Here is a 16,316-nt window from a genome sequence, read left to right as displayed (position 1 = left end):
TTGCCAGAGAACCTGTCCAAAGCCTCATCTCAGGGCCCCTCTTGTTCCAATGCCTGTCATTGGGGTGCCTTTCGACAGGATTGCTATGGATCTGGTAGGCCCTCTGGACAAGTCAAAGAAGGGCAACCAGTACATGCTAGTCATAATGGATTATGCCACTTGCTACCCAGAGGCCATCTCGCTGCAAAACATAAAAAAACGTAACTATTGCTAAAGAGCTGTTGTTGCTGTTTACTCGTTTGGGGTTTCCTAAGGAGATCCTAACGGACCAGGGGACCCCCTTTATGTCTCAAACTTTTACAGACCTCTGCCGCAAGATTGGGATTTCTCGCTTCCATACCTCAGTCTATCATCCACAAACGGATGGAATGGTAGAGCGCTTCAATCTGACTCTTAAAACAATTATCCGAAGGGCAGTCTTGGACAACAAGCGGGAATGGGACGATGTACTTCCATACCTAATGTTTGCCATTCAAGATATCCCGCAGTTGTCAACTGGCTTCAGCCCCTTTGAGCTGTTGTATGGGAAACAACCCCGTGGGGTTCTGGATATATTAAAAGAGGGCTGGGAACAACAGCAGTACCAGGAATCCAACTCTGTGGAGTTTGTAAATATACTTTACCAGCGACTACACCAAATTGGCCCAAATGTCAGCGAAAACCTCATAAAAGCTCAAGCCAGACAAAAGCAAGCCTATGATGCCACGGCGGAAGTTCGAGAATTCCAACCAGGGGACAAAGTATTAGTCCTTGCCCCCACTCAGGAGAGTAAGCTGTTTGCTCACTGGAGAGGTCCGTATGTAGTCATGGAGGCTGTAGGCCCAATGTGCTATCGAGTAAGACAACCAGGGAGACATCATGCCGAAAAATTATATTGTGTTAATCTGCTAACACCTTGGCAGGAGGAATCTACTTCAACCCTCCTCGCCAGTGCATTAGGGAGTTCTGACATCCCATTAGCCGAGACCTTGTCGCGCCTACTCAGAGGCAGGAGGCTGAAGCCCTAGTCCGAAAGAATCAAGATGTCTTCTCAGCCATTCCCGGAGCGGACCACCTTAGTGGAACATGAAATTCACACCCATGAAGAGGTAGTATTAAAGAAAAGGCACTACCGCATCCCGGAGCCTCAGAAACAGGCAGTATAAGCTGAAGTGCAAGAAATGTTGAAGTTGGGTATAATTGAGGAATCGAAAAGTGACTGGTCTAGTCCGATAATCCTAGTACCCAAACCCAATAGGACATTGAGGTTCTGTAATGACTTCAGATGCCTTAATCAAGTCTCTAGGTTTGATGCCTACCCCCTTCCCAGAGTGGATGAATTGATGGAAAACCTAGCCGGTAGCAACTATCTCACAATGCTAAACCTAACTAAAGGATACTGGCAGATACCTTTAAGTAAAGCAGCAAAAGAGAAGACTGCCTTCTCTACACCTGATGGTCTCTACCAGTATCTAGTACTGCCATTTGGACTACATGGAGTGTCGGCAACGCTTCAGCGGGCTATGGACCACCTTCTGAGACCTCATGCAGGGTATGCTGTCGCGTATCTCAATGATATTGTCATTTACAGTTCCGACTGGGAGAGTCATCTAGATAAACTACAAAAGGTGCTAAATACCCGCAGGCAATACAGCTTTACTGCCAATCCTGCAAAATGCCATATTGGTCTGTCAGAAGCCAATTACTTAGGGTATGTCATTGGCAGAGGTGTAGTAAAACCCAAATTGAAAAAAGTAGAGGCAATAAGGTCCTGGCCAAAACCCAGCACTAAGAACATCAAGTCTGCCCCTGGGCCTAACCATCAAGATGAACAGGGAACTGTGGGGGCACAGCACCAGGACCAGGCTCAGCAGGGACATCCCCATTGCTTCTGAGTATGCCCCCCACATTCTCCTACCCACCCGTACTAAGATCTGATCAAAATGTTATCCCAATCCTACTTCTGCCACTAGTTGCCTGCTATTGTGTCTTTTTTTTCTTTTTCTCTTCATTGCTCGCTTCCACCCCACCATGTGTTTTTCCTGTAATGTTTACCTCCACTGATTGCACACCTTTCCATTGTGCCCTACATGCAGGGTACATCATACTACTACATAAGCATCAGTCTTCCCATATATGAACTTGGCCCTTTTAAGGCTCACCTCCCACAGTGTAACCTTCAAAGTGCGCCCAACATGGCTGCCCCATATGGAACACTTGTGGATGGGATGAAAAATACATAGGCCTGATGGTTTTGATGGAACCCTACTATGAACTGTAGGACTCTGAAATCACCCCCATTTTGTGTCATCTCTTCTAGGGGTGGACTATTCCACCCTGGGTAATCCTACGCTGAGCGCCCAAGATGGCTGCGCACCTGGTACCTTGTGATGGTGGAATACACGACCCTTGGAAGTTATTACCCAAAATGCCTACACCAATCCTGCATTATGCTTTCTGTGTGCTTAAGGTTTTCTTTTATGTCTGTGTTGCTTGTCTATTGTTGTATTACTCAAATCCTCTGTATCATGTGCATCGTTTTTGATATCTGTAAAGCGCCTTGAGTCCTGTTGGAGAAAGAGCGCTATATAAATAAAATTAATTATTATTAATTATTATTATAAGAAACAGATGCGGACCTTCTTGGGGTAACATAGTAACATAGTATCGGAGGTTGAAAAAAGACAAATGTCCATCGAGTTCAACCTATTTGTGGTATCCTATGCATGATGATTTGACTAAAATTTCTGACTGATGCTGCTGTCAGCCGTTACATTTTATCCCTATTTATAGTAACTATAATGCATGACTATGCACCATACCCCTGGATATCCTTATCCATTAGGAATTTATCTAACCCATTCTTAAAGGTGTTGACAGATTCCGCCATTACAACTCCCTCGGGCAGGGAATTCCAAACATATATTGTCCTTACCGTGAAAAAGCCTTTACGCCGTATTGTGTGGAATCTCCTCTCCTCTAACCTGAGCGAGTGTCCACGAGTCCTCTGTGTTGATCTAACCAAAAACAGGTCCCGCGCAAGCTCTGTGTATTGTCCCCTTATATATTTGTAGATGTTGATCATATCCCCTCTTAGTCTCCCCTTTTCCAATGTAAACATGCCTAGTCTTTCAAGCCTTTCCTTGTATTCCATCGTCTCCATGCCCTTAATTAGTTTGGTCGCCCTCCTCTGTACCTTTTCAAGCTCCAGGATATCCTTTTTGTAGTACGGTGCCCAGAATTGTACACAGTATTCAAGGTGTGGCCTCACTAGTGATTTATATAAAACGGGAGTAGAATACTCTCGTCCCTAGCATCAATACCCCGTTTTATGCAAGCTAATATCTTATTAGCCTTCTTTGCTGCAGTCCTACTTTGGGTACTACTGCTTAGCTTGCTATCTATGAGGACACCTAAGTCCTTTTCCAGTACAGAATCCCCTAATTTTACCCCATTTAGTAGGTAGGTGTAATTTATGTTCTTGTTACCACAGTGCATTACCTTACACTTGTCTGTGTTGAAGCGCATTCTCCATTTGGCTGCCCATGCTTCTAATTTAACTAAGTCGTTCTGAAGAGACTCGGCATCCTCCTCTGTATTTATAGCCTTACACAATTTGGTATCATCTGCAAAAATTGACACCATGCTCTCTAGACCTTCTGTTAGGTCGTTAATGAAAATATTGAACAATAGCGGTCCTAATACTGAGCCTTGCGGCACACCACTTAGCACTTCAGTCCAAGTTGAAAAAGATCCATTAACCACAATGCGCTGCTTCCTATTATCTAACCAGTTTTTGACCCAAGTGCATATTGTGCTTCCTAGCCCTGATTCTTGTAGCTTGTAGATAAGTCTCATGTGTGGTACAGTATCGAATGCTTTGGCAAAGTCTAAAAAGATTACATCCACGTCTTTACCCTGATCTAGGTTTGCGCTTACTGTTTCATAAAAGCCAAGTAAGTTGGTTTGACAGGATCTGTCCTTCATAAACCCATGTTGATTCCTTTTAATGACCTTATTGGTTTCAAGGAACTTCTGAATACTATCTCTTAGAATACCTTCCAATACTTTCCCCACTATAGATGTAAGACTAAGTGGTCTATAATTACCTGGTTCAGCTTTACTTCCCTTTTTGAATATAGGCACTACTTCCGCTATACGCCAGTCTTTGGGAACCATACCTGATATAACTGAATCCTTAAAGATCAAAGATAGCGGTTTTGCCAGTTCAGAGTGAAGCTCCATTAGAACCCTTGGATGAATACCATCGGGCCCTGGTGATTTATTAATCTTTAAATGTTTTAATCGGTCACAGACTACTTCCTCGCTTAAATAAGTACCTATCAGTGTGATATTCTCATTATTGAGATTGTGCGTTAGTCCCTGAATTGGGTCCTCACAAGTGAATACTGTTGAAAAAACTCATTTAGCGTGTCCGCTATGTCATTATCATTTTTGCTTAAGACTCCCAACTTGTCTTTTAAAGGGCCTATACTCTCCTTCTTTAATCTCTTGCTATTAAATGTATTGGGTTACTGGGATACTACAGGTTTATCCAGAACTTTGCTGCAAGAGCCCTGTCCTTGACTGACTCCCTAAAAAAGGCTTGTCCCGAGAAGAGATAGTATGGACTGTTCGAGAGGGCCTGGGAGAACTTGAGGTTGGACTCGTGCCGTCCTATCATAAATAATAGACAATGAAGAAAAGCCTGTTCTTTTCCTCAGCAGAAAGCTCTTGCCAAGGGAGACTTATTATACTATAGTCGAGTTGGAGTGCCTTGCCATAAAATGGGCCATTGAGACCGTAAAATATTACTTATTGGGACGAGAATTCGACCTGGTCACCGATCATGCACCATTGAGATGGATGCACCTCAATAAAGAGTTTAATCCCAGGGTCATTGGGTGGATTTTAACCCTAGAGCAATATAAAGTCAGAGTGAAGCACCGTACCGGGACTCAACATAAAAATGCTGATGCCCTATCAAGGACGTCTGACCCCTCGAGAGGAGCAAGACACTTCCCCACTTGTGGAGAAGCGAAGGGAGGGGGGGGGGCGCGAAGATGTGTGGTGAAACAGGGATAGTTTCACCAGGAAATGCAGTATTTCTCTGGTCACAACTTCCCTGTAGAGGGTTAAAGAAAAGCCATCCGTCCTCAGAGAAAGTGCTTTGCAGCCAGCTAAAAGAACCTGGTTCAGTGCAAAGCCCGGATAGGACTCTGAGGTGTGGTTGAGGGAGGGAAGGCTGGGCTCACAACCACACGGCTCTGGTCCAGGTTTTCAAACCTTTTCAGCCACAGCTGGGATTTAGTCTAATTGTACTGACAGGGATTTAAACCTTGCTAAGTCTACTGCTCAGGACACTGGTGCCGATAAGCGGCCAGCGAGTAGGGAACGTTTCCACTAGTGTTAGGGACTTGGGGCCTAATTCAGAGTTGATCGCAGCAGCAAATTTGTTAGCAGTTGGATGGGGTGTGTTCAAACTGAAATCTAAATTTCAATGTAAAAATAAAGCAGCCAGTATTTACCCTGCACAGAAACAATATAACCCACCCAAATCTAACTCTCTCTGCACATGTTATATCTGCCACACCTGCAGTGCACATCGTTTTGCCCAACTGCTAACAAATTTGCTGCTGCGATCAACTCTGAATTACCCCCTTGGATACCATCAGTGCCTGGAGGCACGGAGAGAATGTGCATAAGGTCATCGGATTGGACAGTGTATTTCTTTTGATTGGTGTGAAGGTTGCTGCTGGTATGCCATTAAATACTCGCACAAACTCTGTATACTGCCTGCTGTGTCCTGACCTTGACAGCGACCTTGTTACAAAATATATATATATATATCAGCAGCACTCGGAGACGTAAATCAGCGAAAAAGTGTATTACAGCATCACATCAAGGTGTCTAATGTTTCAGGGCTGCAGCGCCCCTTTGTCAAAGTGAGTGAACCACTTTGACAAAGGGACGCTGCAGCCCCGAAACGTTGGACACCTTGAGGTCATGCTGTAATACACTTTTTTGCTGACTTAAGTCTCTGAGTGCCGCTGTTTCTATGGAAATACTGTGCCTATGTTCTTCAGAGGGCACCGGAGCTGGATGTTTTGTATTGGAGGGAGTGCTGGTCCGTATTGTTAATCGTTAGTAGGCCATTATTAAACAGAATTGTAAGCAAGAAGGGGAAGAAAAAATGTTTCCTGACAAATAGGCTCACAGATCATGAACTAGACTTTGGGATAGATGTACTAAGCAGTGAAAAGAGCAGAGAAGTGTGCCAGTAGAGAAGTTGCCCATGGCAACCAATCAGCATTTAAGTCATTAATTTGCATACCAGAAAATTATACAGAGCAGCTGATTAGTCGCCAGGGGCAACTTCTCCACTGGCTCACTTCTCCACCCTTTTCACTGCTTAGTACATCTCTCCCTCGGACTTGTACGCTAAGTGAGATCATTAATTTTAAGGATACCTCTGAGCAACACCAAGCTCGCCATCATCCTGCCCATGTGCAAAATCAACAGAGAATTTAGCCGTTTGCTCTGTTCCACTCACTTCTTACTGACTTTGACATCTTGTTTCACTCAGGAAAGAAGTAGACTTTCCTTAAGGTCAAGGGAAGTACCCTGACAGCCTGTGATCACCGTACCTCAGATACCACTTCATGTGACATGAGCCTCTGGATAGCAGCAAGACAAAGCTGGGTAATCTTCGGTTCTTTTGTTCCGCAGCCCATGAGGAAAGGTTGAACAACTTCTGAGCTGTTCTCCTTCAAAGCTTCATGAAAGACAGGAAGAAATAAAGTAATGGTTATTGCAGTTCCATGTATATTATACACATGCTTATACACAAACGTGATATAACAGTTTTATGCATTAGAATTAGTTTCACCACACAGGAGTGCAATTGTAGGGGTGTAGTACTGCTGACCGGCGGTCAGGAAACCGCCGGTCAGCTTACCGACACCGGGATCCCGGCAGCATACCGACGCCGGGATCCCGGCGGGGAGGGGCGAGTGCAGCAAGCCCCTTGCGGGCTCGCTGCGCTCGCCACGCTGCGGGCTCGGTGGCGACCTGCGGTCGCCACGGGTTCTATTCCCACTCTATGGGTGTCGTGGACACCCACGAGTGGAAATAGTCCCTGTTGGTCGGCATGCCGAACATCGGGATAGTGACCCGTCGGGCTGGTGGAGGAGGTCATGTGACTGTTGGTCAGCTGACCGGCGGTCACATGAATACCACCCCAATTGTTGGAACTCCATTGTTTCCTACTCTAACAAGACTGCCGTCACACAACCACCCTTGCACACAGTTAAAGCTCCAATTTCTGGAACACACAGACCAAACCTTTCATGATGAATCTACCCAGGTCAGCGGGGTCAAAGTTCAGTTTTCACTGAACTTTTCGCAGTTTAATTTTTAGATGTATTCAGAAATTAAGACATATAACAAATACAGTTAGAGATTTAAAATAAATAAATAAATAAAAAAATAAAAAAAACACAGAATCATTGTAACAGAAGTTATTTAAAATGTTTGATTCATCAAGGCAGTCACCGTTTGCTGAACACACTTGTGGCATGCAGGTTCTACAATGGAAATCAAATATTGTTTAAGAAATTCTTCCTAACAATGTTGCAGAGCACCAGACAATCATGCTTCCTCGCCATGTTTGACAGGAGGGAATCCAACCGAGCGTGAATGGTGCAAGTTGCCACTTCAGTGGCGTTGATACACCGGCAACGACACTTCCTCTTGCACCCCCTCAAAGCACGCTCTCACCCTGAATTTGCTACATTTTATAAGCAGCCCAACATTGTGCGAGTCCAAGCTGCTGTAAAGTGCGGCTGCGCCACACTAACTCGCAGAGGGGAGGTCATCGTCCGCAATTGGATTCCCCCTTAGTGTCACAGCAGGGTTGTTTTGCTATTAAAACCATTGCCCTTATAAATGCAGGCTTAAGCTGACACTAAATAACCCACACATACTGAGATTTTTTTCAATTACTCAATTGGTATACAAAAACCCTGCTTGAGGAACTAAAGATTTCAGATTTTTAATGAATCAGTCCACAAGACCATCTTCCATTCTTCAGTAATCCACTGGCAGAGTCATGGCCAAGGTAAGCTTCTTTACATCGCTGCAGACCTGACTTAAGTTCTTAACCCATTACCATACCTACCAACTCCCATTTCCATAGGAATGTCCCGCTGTCCCACACGCGGGTCGCAGTGTCCCGAGCTGGGGGGGGGGGGGGGGGGGGCCTAGCAGAGCAGTGGATAAGTAGCAAATCAACAGATGCGCATGGCATCTATTTACAGTGTACATGGAGGGTGCTGGGCACAGTGACGAGAGTGGGGTTACCAGGAACTCCGCCCCTTTACCTTAGGCTCCGCACCCTTTTTGGGTGCAGAATCCGCTCCACTGATCACCAATGTTAGGAAGCATGCATTACTTGTTCCCTGAAAAAGGCCTTTTTAAATTTATTTTGAATAATGTTCAAATAAATATGTTTTTTTTACATTTTTGCTAACCTAAACTTTCCTTATAACCTCTACCAGTTTACAGGTTACTTTTGTGCCATTTCAGGCTATTCATTCAACTTGAATTGCTTACATCTCTATAAAAACTAGAAAAATTGTGTATTCTAAAACCTTTGACAGGTACTGTATATTGCAGAGAAACAATATTTATTGCATAAGAAGTCAAGATACAAGTAAGAGAGGCTCTGGAATCGAGTTTAAGGTTCCAGTCCACAGGCAGTGTATCATATGTATAAGGAACACTTTCCCATATTGATTTATATTAGTCTCCAACCTCAGTATGATGCAGAGTTAACCAGTATCATAATTACCTGTCAGAATGTCAGTGTTCCGTGCAGCGATGTTTTTCACCTTCACTATGCCCGATTCCGCAGCCTGTAAAACAAAAGGAATCAGTTGACTACAAATTAAAAATGGTTACGGTTTTATAATATTGTATTATCAAGGAAACATTATATGTCAGTTAATTTAATAATAAACTGTTTAAAGTTAACTTTTATTATTCTATTTCTGAATCTAATTTCTGTATCTTGCTATATATTGCTATTGCAAAACTGCCTTTGATATTAGCATTCGTTAATCCTCATGTTCACAAACACTCTGCCCTCTAAGGAGTGCAATCCAGAAACAGTGGTTTAATAACTGAACATTTTAGGAAAAGTCCACAGTGCACGGACGACCTAAATATTAAACTGCCTTGCCTTTGTTGGGGTCCAGTATATTGGGTCAGCCTGGTGTTTGTCATAGAAACTGTCGAAGTCAAAACAATATTACATAAAGAGAACATACAAACTAAACACATTATAAGTCGCTATACTTGCAAATACGCGCAGCGAGCACAGCAATATATGGTAACACACGCATTTACACGGACAGGACATGCCACAGAGATGGATTCGACACTTATCTCATACAGTACATAATTATAATAATATCAAGCGCCAGACATCATGATGATTTAAAATTATACATTATATATATATATATATATATATATATATATATATATATATATATATATATATATATATATATATATATATATATTGAAGTAATGTCATGTATGTGTATTATTTGAACGAAACCAGATAGACCGGTCATGTTTACTATTGAAGCAACCAGATTGATGTGTAGATTCATTTGATGCTTGTTGTGAAGTTGTGGGACATTGCAGTGGATAGTTATGATTACATGTATGAAAGCTAAAAATCACTTTTATTAGAACAATAGATATTCCAAACAGGTGGTGGACGCCCCTTTGGACGTCCCCAAGGCTGAACCTGTTCAGCATATACAAAGAAACTAGTGACTCATCATGAATGAGAGTCCCCTCCCCCAAACTAGATAACACATTGCTGATCACACAGGAAGGTAGTTCCTGTTTTGGTCTCAGAAGTGGCTGTAAGGTCTGAGACGATGATGGACTTGCTGGCAGATCAGTTCCTGTATTTATTTACAAAGAGAGAGAGACATAAGATGCATTGGAGGGAATGGTAATTGTATCGCTGGCCTGTAACTGAAACTGTATGTAACTGTATGTTTTAACTGCTTACGTGTGAGTTGTAATCATGTAACTATAGGTAAACTGTACTTTGTAATATATATTGAATCCATATCCTTTTTAATAACAAATATATACATCAATGAGCTTTGGAACTCAGATAATGTGTGGGTGTATTGTTCTCTCTTTTGGGAAACAGTGTTTTGCGATGTACAGCACACTTTTATCGTATATGGTAATAAGATGCGCCTGGCGTCTGCAATATATATTAGAGCGGGCATTTTAAATATTTGTGAGAAAGCAATTTGGCATTCACAAAACATACTGTAGAATGTGATGGTAGATAAGAACCACTTGACCTACCCGATCTTCCACTTTTTTACCTCAAACCCTTACTTGATCCTTATTTCTTTGTAAGGATATCCTTATGTCTATCCCATGCATGTTTAAATTGCTCTACTGTCTTAGGGGTATATTCAATTAGGGTCGAAAGCTGCCATCTGTCGAAAAGACAGCAGTTTTCGACTTGTTAAGGTCGAATCGTGATTCGACCTATTCAATCCCAGCTAATTTTATTCAGGGAATTCGAATAGTACGTGAATCGGCGGTTTAGCTGCCGATTCACGTACTTTTGAGGGAAACGGGGCAAAATTCGACAGGATTTGGCCTGTTTCCAACCATCTCAGTCAGACATAAAAAATGAGGCACCTTAGTGGAGAAGAAGGGGGAGAGTCACGGGGAGCCGGGGGCAGCCAGATGGGAAGGGGGGGGGGGGAGAGCAGTGCTGGAGGATGTCTGCTCAGCTATGCAAAAAGTGGCGTACAGTTTAGTTTCTCTTCTACTGATCAGCTTCAAAATTAAACATGGGAACCCATGTACTATGTTCCATAGATATTTAGTTGAGAGGAGGTCCATGCTATACTTTCACATGGACCTCCAGTGATTGGAGTGGGTCCACAAGGCTTATGCAGGCTCTTGGATTGAGCAAATAATTTCTGTGTGTTACACATGTTTCGTACATTCTGTAAGAAGAATTTGAGTTCCCTTTCAGAGGAAGACTATGAGGTCCATGCTATACTCCTAGGGATACTATACCTGTAATAATGTTCAGGAAATTTTGTTATTTTACATAAATATAGGTCCCATTTAACACATTCAAAGATGGTCACATATTGCAGGGAGTGCAACCTCCAGTTGCCAGCAATGTGGTGCATCTCCTGGCATCATGTATGGCAGTGGTTCCTAACCTCGGTCTTCAAGTACCCCCAACAGTTCATCTTTTCCAGGTCTCCTCTCAGGATTGCAAGTGAAATAATTTGCTCCACCTGTGGGTCTTTTAAAATGTGTCAGTGAGTAATAAAATACACCTGTTCAACTGCTAGGTGACCTTGTAAACATGAATTGTTGGGGGTACTTGAAGACCGAGGTTGGGCACCACTGATGTATGGGAATGCCCTCGATTCAAGAATATTTAAACAGGGGCACAGCACTGCATACACAGGATGTAGTGTTCATTCTAGCACCCTGCACCTTTCAAAACATGTGCAGTTCCTCTTTCCTGCCTGGGGTGTCACTCTCTGCTCTGGTGCTTCTCATAACACTCTGTTCTGTTTTCACCATGAAAAACAGACCAGAGTGCGATAGAAGCATCAGAGCAGAGAGCAACACCCCAGGCAGGGAAAAGGAACTGCACATGTTTTGAAAGGTGCAGGGTGCTAGAATGAACACTAGGATGGGTGTCTCGGTCTCCCCGCTGTCATTAGCTACAGCTCATATATCTGATGTTAACAGTGCCATGTCACTGTTTTGCTAACAAAAGTACCGAGAAATAGAATATGGACATCCTCTATCGTCCTGACCATTCAAGAGAGCATGGCACTAGTAAACTAAACTACTGGGTATGAAAGCTTTGCTTGTATTGGGAGAAATGGCACACTGAAATATGGTAAAGTGTGGGGCAGATGGCTCGTATACTTCTCTTCCTAGCAGAGAGGAAGATGGCGATAATTTATCCTATGAATAATCAATTAATGGACAAGTTATCCGAACTAAGTGAAACTTCCCTACCCATCTGGAACATCTCAAGTACTGTGGGGCAGATGTATTAACCTGGAGAAGGCATAAGGGAGTGATAAACCAGTGATAAATGCAACGTGATAAACACACCAGCCAACTAGCTCCCATATGTAAATTAAGTTAGGAGCTGATTGGCTGGTGCATTATCACCTTGCACTTAACACTACGTTATCACTGCTTTCTCACTTCCTTATGCCTTCTACAGGTTAATACATCTGCCCCTATATGTCTATAATGAGATTGACCTGGGTATCTGTCTTGACTGTGGGTAACACATGTTGTAAAGAAGAATGCATTTTGATTCTGTCAAATCCAACCTGATAAAATGTGGGAATTTATGAATGCACTCTTGCAATGTTTACAAGATATTATTCGTATGTTTTGTTTAATTAAAATTCACAAAAATTCCCAATAAAAATTATGACATTTTAAAAAGTGTTGTTTTTTAACCGGTCATTGCAGCAAGAGTAGACAGAAGCTGGGTACACACCTATTCAATCCCCGGCTGATCGGGATAAACACTCCTGATCTGTTGAGCAGTATGTATCCAGCTGTTGACCCCTGTGACAGCAGTAGTGGGGGTGGGTGTTAGCAGTTCCTCTATGGAGATCAGGAGGTCGGCTGTGCAGCAATAAGATGCAACCTCCTGGTTCCGACCATTGCAGGAGCGTTATAAGCTATTTATTGGCAATGGCACTGCATACACACCTATCATCGGGACACTACTAGGAATGCCAACACCGGCATCCCGAATAGGGTCACAAGGCCGGCGCCGGGATCCCGGATGATCGTGCGCTGGCCGCCAGGAAAGGTTGGGGGGGGGGGGGATGGGGAGTGGGGGGGGGGGGGGGGGGGGGAGTTTGGTTAGGTTTAAGGTTAGGCTGCAGGGAGGGAGGGTTAGGGGGCCATTGGGATACTGCAGCCGGGATTCTGACCACCGGTATCCCAACCACCAGCATATTGTGCCCGATTCATCCGGAGGACGGGAAGACAATTGTATAGGTGTGTACCCAGCTTTAGCTTTTAATTCAATTCAAAAGCATTTAGTTTAGAAGAAACATTAATTGACGATGGCAGAATTTTCAACATGTTGTGTAAACAATAAAAATATATGGATTATTATGATAGTTAGCGAATAATAAGAAGTTAAGAAACATGCATTTATCATTTAAATCTCACCGTTGAACTGGATCGGTTACTTAGCAGTATGCATCAAATAGTGTTCCCGATAGGTTGCGGGCAAAGTAGGGAGCCGGGGTGCGGGCAGTGCTTATATGGCACATGTCTGAAAAGTCAGCGTGGCCTTACAGGGGAGGGTGGCACTCATGGACATACTGGCCTGCCACCAAGACTTCTCCTCACTGTGAATAGAAGCCGTGCACACTATTCATCCTGCGTGGGACACTGTGGTCCAAGGGTCGGAAGACACTGGCAGACTGTTTAGCAGGACGTTGCTAAAAAGGCAGGGCGCATTTCGCCGTTTTCAAAGGTAGCGGCGACCTGCTAAAGCAGCCTAGCGTGAACACTAACATATATGTTTATTATTGCCTTCAGCTAAAGTACTTTATAGATTTGTCTCCTATGATGATATGAAACCCTTACTTTCTCTTACGTTCTAGAGGATACTGGGGTCCATTTAGTACCATGGGGTATAGACAGGTTCACTAGGAGCCATGGGCACTTTAAGAATTTGATAGTGTGGGCTGGCTCCTCCCTCTATGCCCCTCCTACCAGGCTCAGTTTAGAATATGTGTCCGGAGGAGCCGGTCACACTGAAGGAAGCTCCTGAAGAGTTTTCTGCATTTATTTTATATGTTTGTTATTTTCAGGCAGGGCTGGATGGCAGCAGCCTGCCTGCTTCGTGGGACTAAGGGGGAGGGGGGAAGGGGGGGAATGGCCCAACCTCTTGAAAGGTTAATGGTCCCGTTCCCCGCTGACAGGACACTGAGCTGCCGAGGGACCTATTTGCAAGTCCATCACGGCGAGCGTACATTCCCACAACACGCCGCCACCCCTAACAGAGCCAGAAAAATTTAGAGTGGTGAGTACTGAGCCGGCGTCCCGGCTAGCGGGGCGCCGGCCATTATGGCGGCATGAGGGTACGGAGACGCACAGCTTGTAAATAGGGCGGAATGAGTCTCCGGACACAGTACACAACTGCGTCCCCGTACACAGTACCCATACTGGCACAACAGCCTTAAAAAGGTTTTCTCCATTTTAAAGCACCAGATTCCTCAGCCAGTATAAAAAAGCAGGAAGACCGCACGCCATTGAAGGGGCGGGGCTACACTATGAGAGGATCCAGTAGTTCACCAGCGCCATTTTCCCTCTGCAGTGGACATAGACGTCGACTGACATGAACGCGCAGCTACTCCAGTGTGACTCCAAATTACCTCAGCGGTACCAGGGGGTCATAGCAGGGGGGAGCGATTACTAGTGTACTAAGTCTCCTGTCAAGGTACTTAGTCTGCGACCTGGCTAAGCTTAGCATTAGCGATAAGGGCGCGGTGGGGGCTGGCTCCAAACATCTCTGTGTCTCCCTGAAGAGCTCTTTGTGGGTGTACTGTCACATGTGAAAGAGACGCTACACTTAAAACAGACTGTGGATGAGTTTATGAACAGAGACTCAGTCCCCAAGACAGCACCTCCCATTTGTCCGCAAAAGCGATCTCTAGCACATATCCTGCAGTCTGACTCTGACAGGTCAGACATGGAGGAGGGGGAGGTGGACACAGAGGGGTGGGGGGGATGCAGCTCTGTCACAGGGAATAGAGGCTCTTATAGAGGCTATCAGAGATGTTCTGTATATTTCTGATAAGGTGTCAGAGGAGTGTGAGGAATCTTATTTTAATGTAAAAGAGAAGTCCGCAGTCACTTTTCCTGCATCAAAGGAATTGTAAACCCTGTTTGAAGAACCATGGGATAATCCTGATAAGAAGTTTCAGATCCATAAAAGGTTGCTCTCATCTTTTCCTTTTCCTCTGGAGGAAAGGAAAAAAATAGGAAAATCCACAGATAGTGGACGCATCTGTCTCTAGGCGGTCACGTAAAATCGTATTGTCTGTTCCTGGTGCAGCCTCTCTGAAAGACACGGCTGATCGTAAAATTGAGACTACACTCAAATCATTGTACAAAGCTGCTGGGGTGGCCCAAAGACCCACTATTGCATGTGCGTGGATCACTAAAGCCATTGCAAAATGGTCAGATAACCTAATTGAGGGGCTAGATTCCTTATCTAGGGGGGATGTTGTCTTACTCCTGCAGCATATACAGGACTCTGCGAACTTTATGGTGGAAGCCATAAAGGAAATAGGCGTGCTTAACACATGCACCACCGCTATGGCAGTGTCGGCATGCAGAGGCTTGTGGCTATGCCAATGGACTGCTGATGCGGATTCCAGTAAAGGCGTGGAAGGCCTACCATTGACAGGAGATGCCTTGTTCGGAGATAAATTAGACTAATGGATCTCCACAGCTACTGCGGGTAAGTCGACGTATCTTCCTTCCGCAGCCCCCCCAACCAAGAAGACTTATTCAGCTTCTAAGTTATAGTCCTTTCGGACGGCCAAGTTCAAAGGCAAATCCAGAGTCGCTTCTAAGTCCTCCAAGAGGTAAACCACGCAAACCAGCAACAGCAGGTACTCAGGAACAGAGCTCAGGCTCTGCTTCCTCAAAGATTTCAGCATGACGGTGGACCACAATGCCTGGAAGGCTGTCATGTGGGAGCTTGCCTACAATTCTTCAGTCAAATCTGATCAAATTCGTTCCAGGATCACTGGGTCATAAATCTTATATCCCAGGGCTACAGACTGGAGTTCTAAGAACTCCCACCTCACAGCTTCTTCAAATCAGGCTTGCCAGTTTCACAAGAGGCCAGTATAACTTTACAACATGCCATCCAAAAACTGGTACAGACTCACCTCATTGTTCCAGTTCCACCTCATCAGCTAAACAAGGGGTACTATTCCAACTTGTTTGTAGTACCGAAACCGGACGGTTCGGTAAGACCATTTTTGAACCTCAAATTGTTGAACCCGTACTTACGAGTGTTCAAATTCAAGATGGAGTCTCTGAGAGCAGTGATCTCAGGTCTGGAGGAGGGGGAATTCCTAGTATCTCTGGATATCAAGGATGCGTACCTTCACATTCCGATCTGGCCGCCTCATCAGGCTTACCTACGGTTTGCACTGCAGGACTGTCACTCCAAGTTCCAGGCCCTG

General features: G+C 44.4%; 1 protein-coding gene across 3 annotated transcripts in view; it reads right to left on the bottom strand.

The window, feature by feature from the left end:
* MON2 (MON2 homolog, regulator of endosome-to-Golgi trafficking) overlaps positions 1–16,316 on the bottom strand; it is a 257,814-nt gene that overhangs the window by 215,321 nt on the left and 26,177 nt on the right. For 2 of the 3 annotated variants that reach the window (XM_063927724.1, XM_063927725.1), the window contains exons 2-3: positions 8,831–8,894; positions 6,627–6,754 (exon numbers count right to left, since the gene is read on the bottom strand). In XM_063927724.1, the coding sequence (XP_063783794.1) occupies positions 6,627–6,754; positions 8,831–8,894 (192 nt within the window). The other variant, XM_063927726.1, reaches the window with a different exon arrangement.

This window comes from Pseudophryne corroboree, chromosome 6 (assembly GCF_028390025.1).
Source record: "Pseudophryne corroboree isolate aPseCor3 chromosome 6, aPseCor3.hap2, whole genome shotgun sequence".
NCBI classification, from domain to species: domain Eukaryota; kingdom Metazoa; phylum Chordata; class Amphibia; order Anura; family Myobatrachidae; genus Pseudophryne; species Pseudophryne corroboree.
This window is presented reverse-complemented; position numbering and strand designations above follow the sequence as displayed.